This window comes from Lynx canadensis, chromosome X (genome assembly GCF_007474595.2).
Source record: "Lynx canadensis isolate LIC74 chromosome X, mLynCan4.pri.v2, whole genome shotgun sequence".
NCBI lineage: Eukaryota > Metazoa > Chordata > Mammalia > Carnivora > Felidae > Lynx > Lynx canadensis.
Window position 1 is genome coordinate 15,221,087 of NC_044321.2, and position 20,862 is coordinate 15,241,948.

Sequence of the window (20,862 nt, forward strand, 5' to 3'; positions counted from 1 at the left end):
TCATGAGTTCAAGCCAAACATCAGGCCCTGTGCTGACAGCTCAGAGCCTGGACCCTGCTTCAGATTCTGTCTGTCTGTCTCTCTCTCTCTCTCTGCCCCTTCACCATTCACACTCCCTCTCTCAAAAATAAAAGCATAAATAAATTTAAAATTTAAAAAAAGCAACTAGCTTAAAATTCCAAACTTCCTAATTCCTATCTCTTCACTTAGTTTTAAAGAATGTATATGATGCCAGAAATAATTCATCTGATTTTTCCTCCTTAATTTTTAAAACTAGACTAATGGAATTTTTCAAACATTTTAGAATAATACACACATAACCTTGGGAAGCACACTTTCTCCAAGAACAGGAAACCAAATAAGCAATATAGCTTCTTCCAAATGAGAAAGAAATTCATTAAATACAGAAAAAAAATGGTCAGAACACTACCATCTCAGATCAAACAGAAGCTGTGGGAAAACCTACCACATTGGGGAACTGATTTCAAATACCTACATGACTCATATTTTTAAGTCTTCCTTTTGAGTAAGATTTGCTTACACAAGAACAGGTGGATTTCTTATTTCCACCTGAACTCAAACTCTAACTCCTTGTCCTGAGACTCTCTCTCTCCTTCGTACCTTGTAGAGGGCATCTCTAAGTCCTACTCAGTCATGTTTCTAGGCCCTGAATTATTTTGTTAAGAAAAAGTTACTAGCGCTGCTTCGTTCAAACACATCTTAGACTGGGTCAGCGAACCTGTTCTGTCAAAGGCCAGACGGTAAGGGTTTTTGATTCTGTGGGCCAGTTTCTGCTGCAGCTCCTCACCTCTGTGGCATGAAAGCAACTGTAGATGGCATAGAAACGAACATAACTATGTCCCAATAAAACTTTATTTGTGGGCACAAATCTGAATTTCATATTCTCACATGTCCTGGAATACTCCTCACCTTGTGACATCTTCCAAACACTTAAAAGTGGAAAAACCCTTCTGAGCTGACAGGTGACGCAAAAGCAGGTGGCAGGCCAGCCACGTTGTACGTTAAGCTCCTTGATATCCCATTATTCCTGAAAATAAGATTTTCTGAGAATGCTTACCCTGCTGCAGAACAATAGCTGAAGACTGTCCCCGTGGGCACCAGATAGTGGGGTTCAACCACTCAAAATGCAGATACCAGTGCGTTATAAACAGAGATGGCAAGAATCCAGGGTTGTGGGTGGTAACTGGGGAACAGGGAGAAGACTGCCAGCTACTTCCCAGCAAGCACTGGGAAGTGCCTGCACCAGGAGAACAAAGACCCCAGTTAAGATCTTCAAATTCTCAGAGAGAGATTGGTATTGACCAGCAAAGTCAGGATGTGGTGGGTTAGACTCTGATTTCTCCCTCATCTCTAACAAAATGCCATGTTGTTGAGGTAAGCTAAAAGCCATTTATTCAGTCAGAAGCGTAAACTGGTTCTTCCACAAAGTAGCTGAGTTTATGGTAAAAAGCCTTCCGATTTCAGACAGAGGGAGAAGAGGGCTATGTGGATCAGTGAGGTCTAGAAGGTAAAATATCTGTGAGGAAGCAGAGTTGGGGTTTTTTTTTCCCCCCAAAAAGAGCTAGATGGGAACGGGGCAGGGGGCGGTGAGAACCTTCTCAGATTATCTCCTCAGAAAAACAGCCCTAGCTGATAAAAAATTTAAAAAAAAAATTTTTTTAAGTCTTTATGAATTGTGTGAAGAGCATATACCAACGGAGAGACATTTATTCAAGAGAATCAACTAATCTTGGTAAGAACAGCGAGACTCTAGCATTTGAGCTATGACCCGCTTCTCCCCTGTCCTCCAGCCCAGTGTGACAGAAATGCTGCCCTGAGTGGGTACAGCCAAGTAGACGGGGCTCCCTCTCACCCCACAACCTCTACTCTGACAGTTTCTCCTTGGGAAGACGAGGCCGCCAGCATTCTCATCCACCCCGGCCCTGTGCTGGAGAAGCTCTATCCTGGGCAACTGCAAGAAAGAGGACCAGGGCAGGGGGAGGAGCCTGCCTCTCTCAGAACGCTCCCCTGCTTTAGCGTGGGGTACCGAGCAAGGGTGGCAGCCCCTGATCTTCTTGGCTTGGCCTATTTCACCAAGAAAACTGGGCTCTGATCGTCTTTGTCCCAGATCACACAGAACAAAGGTTCCACGTCAGGAAAGGCAAGCTGGGAAGATCAGGCGCTGCCATCCTTGCCCGGTACCCCCCTGGAAAGCAGGGGAGCGATCTGAGAGAGGTAGGCCGCTACCCCCCACCGCCCAGCTCTGGAACAGTGGGGCACAGGCTCTGCCTAGGACTAGAGGCGTGCTGTAGGAAGGGAGAGGCCCGCAGCAACCCAGAAGTGGCCTGCCAGGATGCAGAACACAGTATGGGCAAGTGCAAACTTAAGAGCACTATCAAAAACAACGGAGATTTTTGTGGCAGGAAATTAAGAGGAAGTTGGTAGTCCCAGCACAGCAATAGGTGAAAGGCAGACCAGCTAGTTTAACACAGACAAACAGGGAAGAGAGAGCTAAGAAGAACCTTCATGAGGTCAGAGTAAACCTTGCAGACAGGCCTTAACCACCCCCGCAAAGGTACCCAACTTTAATTATATCAGACTATGGAACACTGGTGTCTTGGGCCTCATCAAAAACACAGTAATCAGAGTATTACTCGGCAATCAAAAGAATGAAATCTTGCCATTTGCAACTACATGGATGGAACTAGAGGGTATTATGCAAAGCGAAACTACCAGAGAAAGACAAATATCATATGACTTCACTCATATGAGGACTTTAAGATAAGAAAACAGATGAACGTAAGGGAAGGGAAGCAAAAAGAATATAAAAACAAGGAGGGGGACAAAACATAAGAGACAAATACAGAGAACAAACAGGGTTGCTGGAGGGGTTGTGGGTGGGGGGATGGGCTAAATGGGTAAGGGGCATTAAGGAAGACACTTGTTGGGATGAGCACTGGGTATTACACATAGGGAATTAATCACTGGCATCTACTCCTGAAATCACTACAGCACTATATGCTAACTTGGATGTAAATTAAAAATTAAAAAAAAAAAACACAGTAGTCAGCTAATAATTAAGGTGTATTCTCAATACAAGAAGAACTTAAGGAAATCAGGGAGAGATACAGTCAAGGAGAGCTCAGGTATAATCACGGTCACCCCTGGCTGGGGGTGGCAAGGTCAGAGTAGCTGTGTACATGGCCGAGGCTGTACCCTCCAAAGAGTCACACCGCAGGCCGCACATTGTGGAGCAAAGAGACTTCGCTGAACTAGTCTATTCAAGTCACTAAACAAACAAACCAACTGACAAACAACAAAAATAAGCACCAGAGACAGCCGGAAAGAAATGAGTATCCAGAGTTGCTATAATGCATTATCTGCAATATCCAGTTTTGTTTTTCTTTTATTTTTTTTTCAACGTTTATTTATTTTTGGGACAGAGAGAGACAGAGCATGAACGGGGGAGGGGCAGAGAGAGAGGGAGACACAGAATCGGAAACAGGCTCCAGGCTCTGAGCCATCAGCCCAGAGCCCGACGCGGGGCTCGAACTCACAGACCGCGAGATCGTGACCTGGCTGAAGTCGGACGCTTAACCGACTGCGCCACCCAGGCGCCCCTGAAATATCCAGTTTTCAACAAAAAAGAAACAAAACATGCCAACAAACAGGACAGTGTGATCCATACACAGGAAACACAGCCGGCAATAGTAGCTGCCTTTGCAAAGGCCCAGATACTGGATTTAGGAGACAAAGACTTGAAAGCAGATATTATAAAGGTATTCTAAGAACTAAAGAAACCAAGCTGAAAAGAATGAAAGAAAGGTATGATGACAATGTCTCATCTAATAGAAGATGTCAGTGAAGAGACAGAAATTACAAACAAACAAAAACAAAAAACAAACCAGCAAATGGAATTTCTGGAGTTCAAAAGTACAAGGACCAAAATTAAAAATTCACTGAAGGGGCCCAACAGGAAATCTGAGGGCAAGAAAGAATTAGCAAACTTGCAGACAGATCAACAGATGATGCCATCTGAGGAACAGAGAGAAAAAAGAATGAAGAGAAATCAACAGAGCCTCACAAAAATGTGGGACATCACCCAGTGAACCAACATACATGGCACATTGCAAGAGTCCTGGAAGGAGAGCAGAGAAAGGAGCAGAAAAATATCCAAAGAAATAATTTCTGAAAACTTCATAGATGTGATTAAATGAATCGTTCGATTTCATATCCAAGAAATTGAATGAACTTCACGGTGGATACTCAGAGATCCATACCCAGATATATCACGGCTAACATTTTCAAAGACAAAAAGAAAATCTTGAAAGGTAAGAGGATCTTGTCACGCACACGAAACTCCGCTGAAATCAACATCTGACTTTCCATTGGAAATAAGGAAGCCATAAGGCAGGAGGAGGACATATTCAAAGGGGTGAAAGAAAAAGTAAGTCAGCCAGAACCTTCTATCTAGCAAAACTAGATTTTCAGAATCAAGGGAAAATGAAGATATTTTCAGATCAACAACAACTGAGATAATCTGTTCCTAGAAGAACCACCTTACAGAAACTATTAAAGGAAGTTCTTCAGACTGAAAGTGAGTGACACCAGACACTAATTCTAATTTACTTGGTAAAAACAGAGCATGCCAGGGAAGGTAAACAGTTAATGATAACAGATGCTATGACTGGGGGCACCTGGGAGGCTCAGTTGGTTAAGCGCCTGACTCTTGGTTTCAGCTCAGGTCATGATCTCACAGTTCGTGGGATTGAGCCCCGTGTCCAGCTCTGCGCTGACATTGAGGAGCCTACTTGGGATTCTCTGTCTCTCTCTGGTCCCCCATCAAAAGAAATAAATAAACTTTAAAAGAAGACTTTCTTTGCCATGCCAATGTGAGGTGTTTGGAATTTATTTTAAAAAAAGATGATATGATTGACAATTTCTTCTTTCTTAACTAATTTAAGAGACAATCACATTGGCACACCTGGGAGGCTCAGTCAGTTGAGTGTCCAACTCTTGGTTTCAGCTCAGATCATGATCTCACGGTCATGCGATACAGCCCGGCATCGGGCTCCATGTTGAGCACAGAGCCTGCTTGGGATTCGCACTCTCCCCCTCTGCCCCTGTCTCCCACTCACTCTAACAATAAAAAGACAACTGCATAAAATGACATATATAATCATCTAATCTGTATGTAACATACAGAAACGGGATTTATTTGACAGTAACAGTGTAAAAGATGCAGGTGGAAATAACACAAGGTACACAGGCATGAGGAAAATTGCACCATCTGTTAACTGGAATCCACAGAAACCAACAAAAAGTTACCAGAAATGGTCAACAAAAAGGTTAATGTAACTCTATAAATATATACATTTCTTTTTCCCTTCTCTCAGCTTATTTAAAAAACATTACACAGAATAATAATTATCACAAAAATATTTACCAACTTTACAACTACATAACCCGGAGTATCCATAACAGACCTGTAACTGAAGGTGCCAGAATCCCACTTATTTGGATACAAGTACGACAGGTCTTAACGCCATTTCTAAAACAAACACTTCGCTGAAATCTTATTCATAGTCTTTCTTCAGCAAGCCCATTGCTCCCAAATAGCACAAAAGTAAACTCTGTCCCCATCCTACTCAAGTCCTCAATAATGAGGTGTGAAAAAAATAGGACCTCGGCAAATAAACGCTACGTGCTGTTCCAGGTTATGGCTCAAGTGGGCAGAGCAAGAGAGGCGCAGGCTCATCAAGACCTGCCCACAGCCAGGCGGGGATCTGATCCTTTGGGCAAATGTTCAGCCACAGAGAAAAATGAGGAGAAAGAGAGGGGATCCGTGACGTCTGACAACTGAGCGAGCTGACTGAACAGGACTGCGCAGACAACGGGAATCTGGAGCCTTGGCAAAGTAAAAATACTCCCTTTGAGAAAATCTCTCGTGAAGTACATAAAAGTTGAAGAAATTTTACAGAAAGCAATTGGGACTAATGGCTACCTTTACAAAAGCGATTCATAAACTTCCAAGTGAAAGCACGGGCTTTTGAGTGCAGTACTTTTGTTCTAAGGAAGAAGAATAGGCTCAAACATCTTCAAATGATGGAACACATTCAGACTTTTGTTGGTGGGGAGAGCAGAAATTAAAAAGAAAAACACTGATTAGCATAACACATGTCCAATAGCAAACCAAGCTTGTATATTTGTAATTGTTACATTTATAAATGGAAACATCTCAAGAATCCAGCTTAGTAAAACACATTCAACAAAGGCAGCTTAGTTTCCTACAATAAAGGGGCATTAGAACCAGTATGCTAGGCACATTAACATGTAAACCCTTCCAAAAACTCTTCAAATACCTCCCAAAGGAAGATTCTCATATAGTAAGTGGGGTCAGAGAGCAGAGTAAAAGCCACTGGCCTCAGACACCGTGACATTTGGGAGTGGAGGAATCTGTCCTCTGAAAGTTTCTAGTCCCTACCTTAGCAGTGAGATTTCTAGAACTACTGCCATGTACAGATTCATCACCATGAACAGACCGTCCTGTACCATCACTAGGTTAAAGAACAGGTGCTTTTAAAAAAGCTCTCATTATAAAAGTTTGATTATATAGTCTCAAATGCCATACTTTTTTCCTTTACCAGTCACCAATTTTATTTTTTAAGTTTTAATTTTAATTCCAGGTAGTTAACATACAGTGTTATATTAGTTTCAGGTGTACAATATAGTGATTCAACACTTCCGTACTCGAATGTCGTTTTTAGTGCCTCCCTAATACTCCACATGGTAAATATTTACCGTGTACTTAACCATTCTGTTTAACTTCGTTCTGAAAATTTTCTTACTGTACACAGAGATGAACACTTTTGCATCTTCACCCTGTTGTCTTTTCCCAAGAATGAAATGACTAGAGGAAGTTTAAGGTTCTTGGTATGTGCTGCTGTCAAAGAGGACGGAGCAGAGGCATTTCCTTTTCATCATCTCAGCAGAGCTGGGCAGTGGGATGGATTCCCCCCAACATTTGCTAAGTCAGGTGAGAAAGAAATACCTTATTAATACTGAAATAGGAAGTATCATAGCATCTCTGCTCAAGCATAGCAAGATGGTGGAGAACTGGGATGGCCAAGGATTGAATCCCAGCTCCATTCCATACTAGATGAATGACCCTGGACAATGTACTTCTCTGTCCGAATCTGAGTGTTCTCATCTTTAAAATGGGGACAATCGTACTGTCAACTTATTAGGTGACAGGGGCCTAAATATGGTCATGGCACATAGTGGGCATACAGTAAATATCAGCTGTGTTCAACAGTTCTAGAACAGCCCAGGAGTTGTGAACCTGGAGTCTATTAATCCTTGGGAGTCTATGAACTTGGATGAGAAGAAAATTACATCTTTGTCACCATTTACCTTTAAATGAATTGTAAAGCTGCCTTCAGTTAGGAACAGAGGTAACACATCTTAGTTTTCGCAGGACCCGGGACTTTGTCACTAATAGAAATCACAGAATTTTTCCTATCACGTTACACTTCCTGCAGAGATCTCAAAATAACCTTTATACCCATTACCAGTCCAAACTTATGATACTTTTGAGACCTGCTGTTTGATCTTATTATTTGAGACATTAATAAAGAAGCACATAGATTATAATATGCAACTTTAAAAAATATTTTAGTAGCTAGGTTTCAGTATAATTTGCCTCCTTTATAATCCTTTGTATTTACTTAAGCATTTTAAGGTATGTTCTGAGAAGGCGTCCATAGGTTCCTCCAGATTGACAACGGGGTCCCAAGGCCCTCCAAAACCTAAGAGTATCTGCTCTGGACTCCCCAGCAGATGTTTCACATAGAACATCCTACCTGCAGCCCTAAAACACAAGTGTTTCTCCAGTGGGCTTCACATACGAAGACACTTATGGGTAACAGCGCGATTCCCACCCACAAACAGCGGTCTGGATTCTCTAGGACAGCTCAGGAGAGCAGAGCATGCTGTGTTCTTCACCTCACGGTCTAAGGGTTTCAATAATGGCCACCAACCAAGGACACTCAGGACTTTCCCCTCAGCTGGCTCCTGTGTAGCTACTCTATGCAAGAAGGCCAAGGGTTCAAGGCCACCAGGACAGAAACCCAAGGGAAGGGGCCTCACTACACCAGCACTTATTTCTATTTTTGGCTAGCAGCAGGTGGCAAAATTGGTCATTAACAGCACAAGTTTTATCAATTAATTCTTTGGAGCAAATAAATGTGTAAAATCTCGTCCCAACAGACTTCCTAATGAGACTTCCAAGCTCAATGTCCTAAAGAACATTTTTTTATCACCATACAAACGTTTAATCAGTCAATAAATGACCCGGTCAGGAGAGGGGGGGAAATCTAAGGCAGATGGAAGGTGGTTTGACACTATCCAAGATTAAAATGATTTCTGAGCACTCAGGGAAGAAGGCCTATCTTGAATACTGGCAGAACGTAGTTACTTTGGAGCCTGAATCTTGTAACACAAAAGGGTTGCAAATCCTTCGTGAAAACGAAAACTAGAAAAGCATGAAAAGTGTTCCCAAGAAGATTTACAGAGCAGATGAACAAATACGGGACAGTAATTTTTCAAAAGTTATTTAACATGAGCATGCATTAAAAAGTCCATTTATTAAGAAAGAGAATCCAAGTCAGGGGCTGCTCAAAAAAAAAAAAAAAAATGAGGGGCACCCGGGTGGCTCAGTCGGTTAAGCGGCCGACTTCGGCTCAGGTCACGATCTCGCGGTCCGTGAGTTCAAGCCGCACATCGGGCTCTGTGCTGACAGCTCAGAGCCTGGAGCCTGTTTCAGATTCTGTGTCTCCCTCTCTCTGACCCTCCCCAGTTCATACTCTGTCTCTCCCTGTCTCAAAAATAAATAAACGTTATAAAAAAAAATTTAAAAAAATGATTACAAGGTGTTAAGCCTAATAGATACAATTCTTTGTCTAGTCAGTTACAGGAGAATTTTCAAAATCCCACACATGCACATCAGGGGAATGCAGGTGTTTTTGTTGTTGTTGTTGTTGTTGTTGTTGAAGATCGATGCAAACAGCATTCCGTATTGTTACTTTTCTCTATTTGGTCAGGATAAGAACCAATAATACACAGAAGCCCAATAACAATTTCAACTGAATCATCAGGCTGTTGTGACACTTAAAAGGTAACTGAAGATCTCACTGCTGGAAACAGGCCATGCAGTGTCAAGTGAACTACTGCAATTGCTCATCTGCTTTGTTCAAACAAATAGTGGCTATCATAAAATCCTAGAATTATTTCAGATCTGGCAGGAATTTCAGTAACCACCTGATTGATCATCTCATTTTATACAGGAGGAAACCGAGACCCAGAAAGGTTAACCAACTGGCCCACAGAGGACCACAGAGCCAGACGACCTCAGGTCCTTCCCCTTCCTCCTCAGGATTCTTGTCAGTAACTGCCATTGTGGCTTAATTTTGAAATACCCTTAATAAAGCAAGCCATGTTACACAAAATGCCCATCACAAACAGATGGGTAAATGAACTGTATGGTATATGAATTGTATCACAATTTAAAACAAATAAATGGGTATCTTCAGACACCAAAGACTTATTCAGTTGGTAGGCAGAATTACGTATTGCTGTTTTGGTTCTAACACTGGCCCTGTGAAATGGGACATCACTCCTGTGACATTCGAGAGGAACAGACAAAAGCTTTGTGGTTTGCACTTCCAGAATACTCCAATTTGAAAGAGATCACAAGACCACAAGCACATAGGGAAAAAACAAAAGGCATCAAGACTAGAGAAAAGAGAATTTAAGATGAGGTAGAAATACCAGGGGCGCCTGGATGTCTCTGTTGGTTAAGCGTCCGACCAGCTCAGGTCATAATCTTGCAGTTCATTAGTTTGAGCCCCTCTTCGGCCTCCACATTGAAAGTGTGGAGCCTGCTTGGGATTCTCTCTCTCTCTCTCTCTCTCTCTCTCTCTCTCTGCCCCTTCCCCCACTTTCATTCTCTCTCTCAAAATAACTAAAAAAAAAAAAAAAGGATGAGGTAGAAATACTAAAAAATAGCTATACAAGAGACAAATATTCAAAGGACACAGGTTTTCACATAAATCATATTCTATGTGCAAAATAAAATTCTGCCTCTCCATTTACTAGGAGACATAGCCTTCTTGTTGGAAATTGGTTCTTCACTAATAAAAGTGGTAAAAATTCTGATCTGAACTCAGAAAACCCAGAGGATATCTAAAGGAGAAAGGAAATTTGATTGTCCTTTTACCAAAGTGTGCCTAAGCAATCTATATCATCTTTGATAATTTTGGATCCCAAGTCATGGCAAACTGAAAAGTGAGGAATGCAAGAGGGAAAGACCAAGAGAATTCTGTTATGCTGAACTTGAGTACTAAATTTGCTTGTAAGCCAAGAAAAAGACTTCCAATATTGTAGAAAATGTACCCAATATTGCCAATGTCTGTTTCTCAAAGAATTTCCAATTTACTGGGATTATAGAGATAACTATTTCAATGGGAACGAGTTTCTCTTAAATTTCATTGGCTTTGCAGAAAAAAAAAAAAACCCCACCTAGTCCCGAGGTCAAGAACCAGATTAGTCTTTTAATAAGGTGCTTTTTAATAACATGATCCTAGCTTAGAAATTTAACTTTCATTTTTAAAAACCAACTGTGAACTCTGCCTTTAGGACATGACAAATGAAAATACGGTCTAGTGCACTTTTAACAATTCCTTCTATAAGTACCGAGTGGAATATCTCATCCTCTCCTGGTAATTTTCCTAGGGGACAGGGCAGGTTTATGGCGTCGTGTTTCCTTCTGGCGAGGCTATGATAATGTATAGCTTCCAGGTAATTACCCACAATTCAATGGAAGAAAATGATTTCTGTGCCTCTCACCCTTAGAGATACAATCCTTCGTCGTGGGGCATACAGGATTTGCAAATTTCTCCAATAAAATGATTACAATGTGGTGGACACTCAGGCACACAGACACCACCCCCGACCATCAAGGTAGGATGTGTGGCCCCTGCTGTTAGCTCCTGCCATCCCAAACTGCCTCGGCGCAGACAGTACCTCACCCAAGGTCACACACCTTCCAGGGAGGGCTGGATGCAGGCATGTAAAGGCCTGGCCATCTCACCCCGACTCAGAAAGGCCATTCCAGCTCTAGAGCCCCCCACGGGATCAGCCAAGGCTATCGCTGAGCCTGCCTCCCAGCTTCATCTCTCTCTGCCTGGTCCTGCTTCCTTCCCTCCGCTTCCTCAGCCTTGACCCCAAGGGCACGCCTGAATAAATCTCCTGCACGCTCAATTCAGTCTCAGAGTCCACTTGCAGGGGGAAATCAACCTGCAAAATATACCATGGCTTTGAAGGTATGATTATTTTTTGCAAAGGAAAATTAAAACAGTTCAAGAATACCTGTGGACTATGTACATGAGTAAAAAACTACCAGGAAGTTCCAAGGTTTAATAGATAAAGTAGTCTCTCGGGGTTGGCTAGCATTTCCACTCTTGTTCCCATAAAGGCTCAACCTTGATCTTTCATCACATCAACAGGTTTTCTGAAGTGGTAAAATGCTGAAAATGGCTCTCTTTGGTATCTGTGAAGCAGTAGGAAACAGCTTAAGGATGAAAATAATAGAGAAAAGTAATTTTTCTGGAACTTGGATCAAAAGCTGAATTACATAGAGGGATGGGCGAAAAAGGGGAAGGAGAGTAAGAGTACACTTACTATGAGCACTGGGCAATGAACAGAACTGCGGCATCACTATATTGTACACCTGAAACTAATATACACAAGCCTGTTAACTACACTGAAATTAAAATCAAAGTTCATTTAAAAAACCAGAATTATGAGGCACCTGGGTGGCTCCATCGGTTAAGTGTCCAACTTCAGCTCAGGTAAAGATCTCAGGGTTTGTGAGTTTGAGCCCCGCGTTGGGCTCTGTGCTGATAGCACAGAGCCTTCTTGGGATTCTCCCTTTCTCTTTCCCTCTCTCTTTCCCTCTCTCTCTCTCTCTCTCTCTGCCCCTCTCCCACTTGTGCCCACTCTCTCAAACAAACTTAAAAAAAAAAAACAGTATTTTTAACTCAAATACTGAAATAAAATGTGCTGAGCGTTGAAGATTTTTGTAAAAAGTATTTTAATATATTTTAATATTTACTTAGTTTTTGAGAGAGCGTGCATGCGCACCCATGAGCAGGGCAGGGGCAGAGAGCCAGGAGGACAGAGGATCGAAAGCATGCTCCCTGCTGATCTTAGGATCGTGAGTTCAAGCCCTAGGATGGGTGTAGAGCTTACTTAAATAAACTTTAAAAAAATATCCATCCTGAAGAGGAAATTAAGAAAATGATTTTAGGGGCACCTGGGTGGCTAAGTTGGCTAAGTGTCCGACTTCAGCTCAGGTCATGCTGGTAGGTTCGAGCCCCGTATCGGGCTCTGTGCTGCCAGGTCAGAGCCTGGAGCCTGCTTCGGATTCTGTGCCTCCCTCTCTCTCTCTGCCCCTCCCTTGCTCATACTCTGGGGCTCTGTCTCTTGCTCTCAAAAATAAATAAACATTTAAAAACAAAACCTGGAACATGAGAACATGAGCATGGTCTAAAAAAGAACTGAGTACAAAAGGTGATAATGTGTTTCCAAAAAGAAGACGAGCCCAGAATGGCTGCAGACGTGGCCCAGCCTGAAGCCCAGAAATTGGCTTCCTATCCTCCACATCACTGCAAAACAAATGTTCCTAGAAATGGAAGCAAGTGTGCCTACCTGTGATGGTTAATTCTGTGTCACCTCGACTGGCCTGGGGTACCCAGATTAAACATTAGGGCTGGGGGTGGTTATGACGGTGTTTCCGGGTGAGATTAGCAGCTGCGTCAGTGGACTCTGCCACAGTGGGTGGGCATCATCCAATCCACTGGGGCTTGAACAGAAGCTGAGAAAAAGAGGCATTTGCCCCTCTTGCTCCCTTGCTGCTTGAGATGGGACAGTCATCTCTGATCTTGGGGTTAAAATTTACACCACTGGCTCCCCTAATTCTAGGGCCTCATGACTTGGGACTTAATTACACCAATGGCTTTCCTGGGTGTCCAGCTTGCGGATGGCAGATGGCGGGAATGCTCAGCCCCCATAACTATGCGAGGTGATTGCTCATAGTAAAGAACTCCCTCTCCCTGTGTCTCCTATTGGTTCTGTTTGTCTGGAGAGCCCTAAGACACCAGCCCTCTACCAAATGAAGTCGAGTTCAATACACCATTAGGCACAATCCTAGAAATATAGGATGATTCCGTGAAGGCAGAGATCTCAAAGCCTCTAGGTTTCCATCTCTTCACAAATCACTTCAAGTGTTCAGTGGCACGGAGTGTGGCATTTAATCTGTACACCTGCCTCACAGGACTTCCTGATTTACTGCCTAGGACTATGTTGTACCTTTTTTTTTTTTTTAAAGCTGTCCAATTATTACAGACCCCAAATTTCATCAGATTCTTTCCCAAAACCTCTGCAGTCAGACAAGCCAGACCTCTGGTTCTAAGCAGCATTAACTCAATCCATATTGAGGGGACAAGCGAGTAAACCCTCCTTAAAAGTCATCTGATTTACCGTGACATTCTTTTTCAATGTTTAATCACTATTAGCTATGAGATGACCATTCTGCTGATCCCAACCTTTTTTTTTTTAATGTTTATTTATTTATTTTGTGTGTGAGAGAGAGAGCGCATGCACATGAGTGGGGTAGGTGCAGAGAGAGCGAGAGAGAGATAGAGAATCCCAAGCAGGCTCCATGCTGTCAGCGCGGAGTCAGACATGGGGATCAATCCCACAAACCGTGAGATCATGACCTGAGCCGAAATCAAGAATTAGACGCTCAACTGACTGAGCCACCCAGGCGCCCCGCAACCTTTTTTGAGTTTGCCCTACACTTCCCTGCCACCCAGAGTAGAAGTAGTAACTGTCTCCCTACTTTCCAGAAATGGAAAACATTTGAAAATGACGGTGAACAATACTTCTCAAGGTTTGTTTCCCTTCAACCTTTCCTCTTGGTGTTATCTTCCACTCTTCCAGCTACCTCTGGTCCTTTGTTTTCCTGAACGCTCTAAATTTTCACAGCCCATGAAGCATGACAACCAGTACTGAGCACTGAATTCTAAAGTAATAGCCAATGTAGCAGAGAGATTAGTTGCCAAATCGTCTAGAGTAAGTTCATTACAAACAAACAGACGCATGCGTATATATACATATATATGTATATACATACACATATATATATGTGTGTGTGTATACACACACACACACACACACAAGGAGAATGGTGCCATGGTATAATCAGAATTACCAAGAATGTGAAGGGGTTCCTGGGTGTTCAGAGGAGAGAGCATGCACCAGAAAGGAGGGTATTCAGTGGAATGGTAACAGAGTGACACTAAGTCTCTTCGAGAACAAGAATATTTCTGGGCTCCAAAACACCCAGTAGTCAGGATGGAAAAAGTTTTCTTCTTTGCACTTTGCCTTAATGTGATTCCTGTCTTGAGGAATAACTGTTGCTGACACATTCCTTGCATTAAATCCAAGTTACATCTTTTCACTTGTGCAACAAATATGGAACCACAGACTCTGAGAATTTTAAGTTATCTATGAATCAAGTGAAAGAGTTCAACCTTCTCATTCTCCTGATGAGGACACTGAGGATGGGGGCGGGGATGACTGCCCAAAGTGACTTAGAGACGAGGCTGGGGCTACAACCCGTGCCTGGCAGCCTCAGGCTCAGGCTCAGGCTCCTTTTACTGGATCCCCCCTATCTCCATGACGGAGGTAATTTAAGAAATCAAGATCTAGAAAGTACAAGGAAGAGCCCCATAAGTGGAGAGCAGCAGTATGTAAATGGGACAAAATGAAGTGACAGGTCTTCCCATTTCTTTTCCCAAGAACTCAAACCCACCCTGATGCCTTAATTTTATAGGTCAGCTTATGAAATCCAAGCTCCAGTGGTAACTGCATAACCTGCACCGCTTGTTTGGTTTCTAGAACTTCATTATCTGGCTTGGAGGAGGAGACTCAAGGCTTCCACCACAGAGAAGGAGCTCTGCCTGGGTTCTGGAGAAGTCTAAGCCCCACAGCTGCAGGTAGGGCCTTCTGTGGAGGGGGGAATGTCATGCAAAGTTCCTGTTCCCCTATAGAGGGCACCCCTGGGGGAGCTCTACCTCCTTGGCCCTTTATCCTTCTCCCTTCGGGAATTTCAACTGGTATAGAAAATGAGACAGGAGGCCCTTCCTTTCTAGAAGGACCAGTGTAAGCAGGCTGAGGGCAAAGGAAAGAAATGAGGGACACGTCCTCTGTCTTGGTCACGACTGGTCAGACCACAGTGCTACAGGTCTAGGAAGATGAGTGCTTCAAGGCTCATTCAAGGCACAGGGTAACCTTGGCACAATTTCCAAGAACATGAACTTATCTGAATGTCTTTAAAGTGGGGATTTCATTATACGATTCAAACCAACGTGGTGTTATCACTATGTCACTGCAGGAACTCTGGGCTAGGCCCCGTATTACCTCAAGTATAAGTTCATGTTTCTCTGTTGTTAGGGAAACTTTGGTGGGAAATATGGGAGGTAATGGCTCCAAGAAAAAGAATCTTGCTGGTGTCCAAGAGACCAACCCAGATCAGAAGGAGATAGCCAGATGGTTCCAGCCTCAAAGTCCTAGTACACAATGAAGAGTAATAAGTCCGTTTTCCTGACCTTACCTTCTGCCCTTCACCCCAGATGGGAGTGGGGCCTAACCTAGCAGGCAGCTCGAAGGACAGGGGGTTCTAGCCATCCCCCTGAGAAACACACCAACAGGCATAATTAGAAATCACTTTGCAGGGCACCTGGGTGGCTCAGCCAGTTAAGTGTCTGATCTCGTGGTTTGTGAGTTCGAGCCCCACATTGGGCTCTGTGCTGACGGTGGGGAGCCTGCCTGGGATTCTCTCTCTCCCTCTCTCTCTGCCCCTCCCCCACTCACGCTCTATCTCAAAGTAAATAAAACTTAAAAAAAATCACCCCGCTATCTGTGAGATTTTCAAGTAAGCATCTTCTACATTTACCAGGTTAAAAATCTGAAAATATAATACTTACTATGTTTTTCTGAGTTACCATATCCTGAAAAGAAAAAAATAAGATGAATACAGTTTTTAAAAAAAAAAAAAAACCATTAATTTCCATAAGCACTACAAGCACTTTGCCCCCCATCATCCAGCACCCACCCTAGAGCAAGACCTATCATTTGAAACCTCGCCCACTTTCCCTGAGCAAAAAGCTTCAAATAGGGTGAGCCTCAGAGAATTGTAAAATTTATATTCTAAGGAAAACAGATCATAATTGGCTAGCTTTTAGAATGATTGAGGAACATTTACAGTTATGAAAATGTCCCATAGCAGCAGCAATGCTTTTGTCCAAACACTGTGAGATTCAGGTCTAGGGCTCTGAGCGCCCTGCACCTGACCTGTCCAGTGAACCACGGCGGTGACGGCAAGGAATGCCCAGGAAGTGCCGTGGGGTCCTCAGGTCTACAGTCGCTTCTTGCCTCAATCAGTGCTGCCACCACCCCCGCCCCTCCGTCAGCCTTTCTACAGAAGGGGTGTTGCTGGTAGGGTTTCTGACACATCACTGTAATTGTCTAGGAACCTTCAGATTCAGCGATAGCAATTTTAGTCAGTTAACTTAGCATAATGGTTGTGCAGCCCTTGACCGTATCATTTATGCGCTGTCGGCCAACATGTGCTGCAAAAAGAAAACATAATAAAACAGCTGCCCCATAAAATGGGTTTTCTATATTCTGAGATTTCAGTTTTCTGTTGACAAGTGCAGGCCGCCTCTTCCAGTGTCAGATATAATGGACTACCCATAGCCATTTTAGGAAGTATTTTTCCATATTATTAAAAATTAACACTTACCTAGGTTATGAGACTTTCCAGAGGAGTCCACTAAGGCATCGTTGAGAAAAATAATGAATTGCATCGGAAAAAATACTTTGATTTCATGTTCCTCATCAAAATGTAGCGTAATAATCTATCCTTTCATATTTTCTATTTCTAAGTATTTCCAAGCACAACTTCCTTAGTGAAAACCGGTAAAAGAAAATCAGTATCTAAATATCTAAAGTAATATTTTACATTGGCTTATAGTCTTTTGAGAAACTATTTTACAATGTAAAGTACAATAATAACCAGTTTCTTCTTTTAATGTCCTATGAATGATGTCTTAACACACAGTACTGTGCTCCAGTTACAGAGTACACATCTACATAAAGTGTATGTGATACTGAACACATATAGGTTTCACACCTGAAGCAGGCTGTATTTCTACCAGGAAATAATCCCAATTATTACAGAACCTAGAAAAATCTGGTTAATATTAAATCCCAAGAAACACAAAAATGTTCATCCTTGCCATCACAAAATTGTGCTATTTATATGCTAGTGATTTTTAACACTAAGGGAGCTGGACATTTAAAAATGGCGTCCACGAGGGGCGCCTGGGTGGCGCAGTCGGTTAAGCGTCCGACTTCAGCCAGGTCACGATCTCGCGGTCTGTGAGTTCGAGCCCCGCGTCGGGCTCTGGGCTGATGGCTCAGAGCCTGGAGCCTGTTTCCGATTCTGTGTCTCCCTCTCTCTCTGCCCCTCCCCCGTTCATGCTCTGTCTCTCTCTGTCCCAAAAATAAATAAACGTTGAAAAAAAAAAATTAAAAAAAAAAATGGCGTCCACGAAAGCTAACTTTAAGCCGCTAGTTCTCACCCGTGACTGTACTTCGGAGAGGTTAAAAACAAACCCCCCCGAGACTGTGATGTAATTGGTCTGGGGTGTGACCTGGGGACTGGGATATTTACAAGTTGTCCAAGTAATTCTAAAGTGCAGTGAAGGTTGAGCAATACTGCTGTTAACAAACTAGTCTTTTATTCCTGAAATGATTTAATACAGACCAGGTTTTCCTAACTAGTATTAAGATATTCAACAATATTAACATTAGCTGAGTTTTGCAGTAGCTCACCCTAGACCTTCACATTTCACAAATAGGAGGATTTCTGAAGTTTTTATTTCACTTCCAGTATAGGTAACATACAGTGTCCTATTAGTTTCTGGTGTACAAGGCAGTGATTCAACACTTACACGGGACCTCCTACTCCATTGCCATCTGGCCCTCTGTTCCAAATATGATCATTTTTAACAAGTACTATTATCCAAAAAGCACTTGTTTCATAGTTCCAAGAATACATTTTTTAAAATCTAATTACTGAGTTGGGCACAAACAGACAAGTTTTCAGTGTTCCTCTGCTTTGGATGGTGGGGGGCGGGGGTAACAGATTAAATACTGATTATATCTATGCTAGAACTTTCTGCCCGCTACGGTAATGGTTATGCGCAGTCTTATTATTGAAGTTGAGAAACTATTTTTTTTAATGTGAAGGTTTGCATCACATTGCCCATTAAAGGACTCAGAGCTGTGTGTTGGCTTCCGTGGAAACTGTTTTTGCCTCCACTTCCCTAATGAGTCTGGAAACGATCAAGATGCCTACAAATGCCTCTCTGTAGTACACACGCTCACACAGTGATCAGGAAGTTGTCTGTGTGAGCGAAAACCTGTAGTAGAAAGGAAGGAATTGCACGAGCAAATCTTTATTGTTTTTCTCCAACCTCCTGTACTACACGTACTTTTCATTTGACCATATAATACCGTTTTCCCAAAACAAAGTATTCACAAGAAGATGAACAACATCCTTTACCTTCAATGAAAGAGCAGTGTCAGCATCGGTGTCGTGGTAAAGGATCACATTATTGGCCATGTCAAAGCTTTCTCGGACCCCAAGATGGTAAAAGAGCGAAGGCTGTCTGGAGACATCACTCATGTCCACCACGGCGACATCTGTGATGAACATGGAAAGGACACAATGTGGGAGAGAGAGGTGATCTGTGTCCTTCATCCACTTCCTGTTGGTCACCAATGGGGAACTACCACAATTTGCACTTGTAGCAACAGTCTTTTAGGCAAAGCAGAAAGTGAGGAATGATTGGATTAACATTACCCCATGAACAGTGGGAGAAAAGCAACAAGATAAGCCTATTCCTTCATCAAAGGACTTGGGAATGTAGCCTCACATAAAGATTACTGATGGATTTAGTTTTAGTGTTATTAGGAAACAGGCCATCTCCACAGAATATATTTAGCTTATATACAAATTATAAAGTACAGTATAATGAAATGTAAAACCATACTCCTGCCGTGCCAACCCAAGACAGAGCATTATCTATACTGTGTCTCTCAAGTGTCTCTTCCCAGTCACTTCTCTCCCTCCTGCACAGAGATACACCTCTGCCCTGATCTCTGGATTTCTCGGTTCCCTGCATGTATATGTGTATATGAAAAAATATATATGTGCACTTATGAGCATATGCACATGTATACTATATATGTGCATGCGCAAGCTTATATGGGATTATGTATGCATGTATATATACATATTATATATGCATGTGTATGCATATTATGACATATGAACTCCTAAACAGTATACTGTTTAGTTTTGCTGGTTTGTGAACCTTATATACATAGTAGCACACCATATATATTCTTGGACTTGCCATTGGTTGGTGATGCCACCAATCCGCATGCCCAGCTCTGGCGGATGCATTTTCACTTCAGCAGAGCATCCCACTATATGAGGACTAGATGGAAATTTCTTTATCCATCCAAAATGCACTTTTTTTTCTTTTTCCTATTTCAAACCGCTGTAATGAACATTCCTCTTCGTTCACATGTCCACCATCAACTTGACAATGTAGCTGAAACACCCCTGGAGTTGTGTCCTACAGAGACCTGTTCTGAACAGTGAAGCAACCTATCACATCAATAAGGAATGTGTTTCAATGTGCCCACTAGTACTGGATGCCATCTCAAAACTTGTCATTTTGGAAAGTATAAAAGCTCCAAGTTTGATTGGACCTTCCTTATCCAAATGCACAGATTTTGCAAAGAACGTCCTGCTGTGACTCACAGAGATCAGCAAAAATCCCAAGGATGCAGAACAGAGGTGACGTGAATGGGAGCAACAATGAGAAGGTAGGCGGAAGCCACATGGGCACCGGACACCGTTGTGCCTCTGAGCAGGAGGCAGTGGGACACTGGAGGGCAAGTGTCCACAAGCCAGGCACTGTGCTGAGTACAAGGGACAGGAGTGTGAACAAGGCCTAATCCCTTTCCTCAAAAAAATGTGTAATACAACAACAGTGACAGGAAGGAAGTGGTGGTGACAATCACCCAGAGGATGGCTAAAGTGAGGGTCACCGTGACAGAGGCCCCCCCCCCCCAGGAGGGTACTCAACCCACACTGGGGCAGAGGGCAATCAGGGAAGGCCTGCAAGAAGCGAGGTCGTCTGGGATCCAAGGGTCCAGAAGGGTAAGGCAAATTGGATGGAAGGATGAGGATGAGGTGATGGAAAGAGTGTTGCAGCAAGAGAAGAAAACCAGTGCAAAGGGCCAGGTAAGATGGGCCATTAAGTGTTCAGGCTACTGCAAATAATTTCCTAAGAAGATGAACCTGGAAGGGTTAAAAGGTGCCAAGTGATTAAGGGGGCTGAAGGCCACGTGAGGAGGGCTGCACTCTACCTTAGGGCAATGAGAAACCTAAGGCAGGGTGGCGTTGTGGTTTTTACTCTTGTTGGAGAAGTGCATGAAGGACGCCAAAGATGGCCGACGGGGCTAAAGCAGACTCTGGTCTCTGGCTTCGAGACCCCTCCTCCGGGCTCTTCTTCCTTTGTTTGCTGCGCGCCCGAAACCCCCCAAAGAAATGGAAGCTGATGACTATAAATTACCCTCCCCACTTGCACTCGGCAC

The 20,862-nt window shown here is 43.0% G+C and overlaps 1 protein-coding gene across 1 annotated transcript in view; it reads right to left on the bottom strand.

The window, feature by feature from the left end:
- Nucleotides 1-18,884, bottom strand: part of MAP3K15 (mitogen-activated protein kinase kinase kinase 15) — a 109,377-nt gene extending 90,493 nt beyond the window's left edge. Inside the window, exons 1-2 of the mRNA XM_032592029.1 lie at nt 18,755-18,884; nt 16,110-16,133 (exon numbers count right to left, since the gene is read on the bottom strand). Of these exons, the coding sequence (XP_032447920.1) occupies nt 16,110-16,133; nt 18,755-18,877 (147 nt within the window). The 5' untranslated portion in view covers nt 18,878-18,884. The remainder of the gene's footprint in view (nt 1-16,109; nt 16,134-18,754) is intronic.
- Between the last annotated feature and the right edge of the window lie 1,978 nt (nt 18,885-20,862).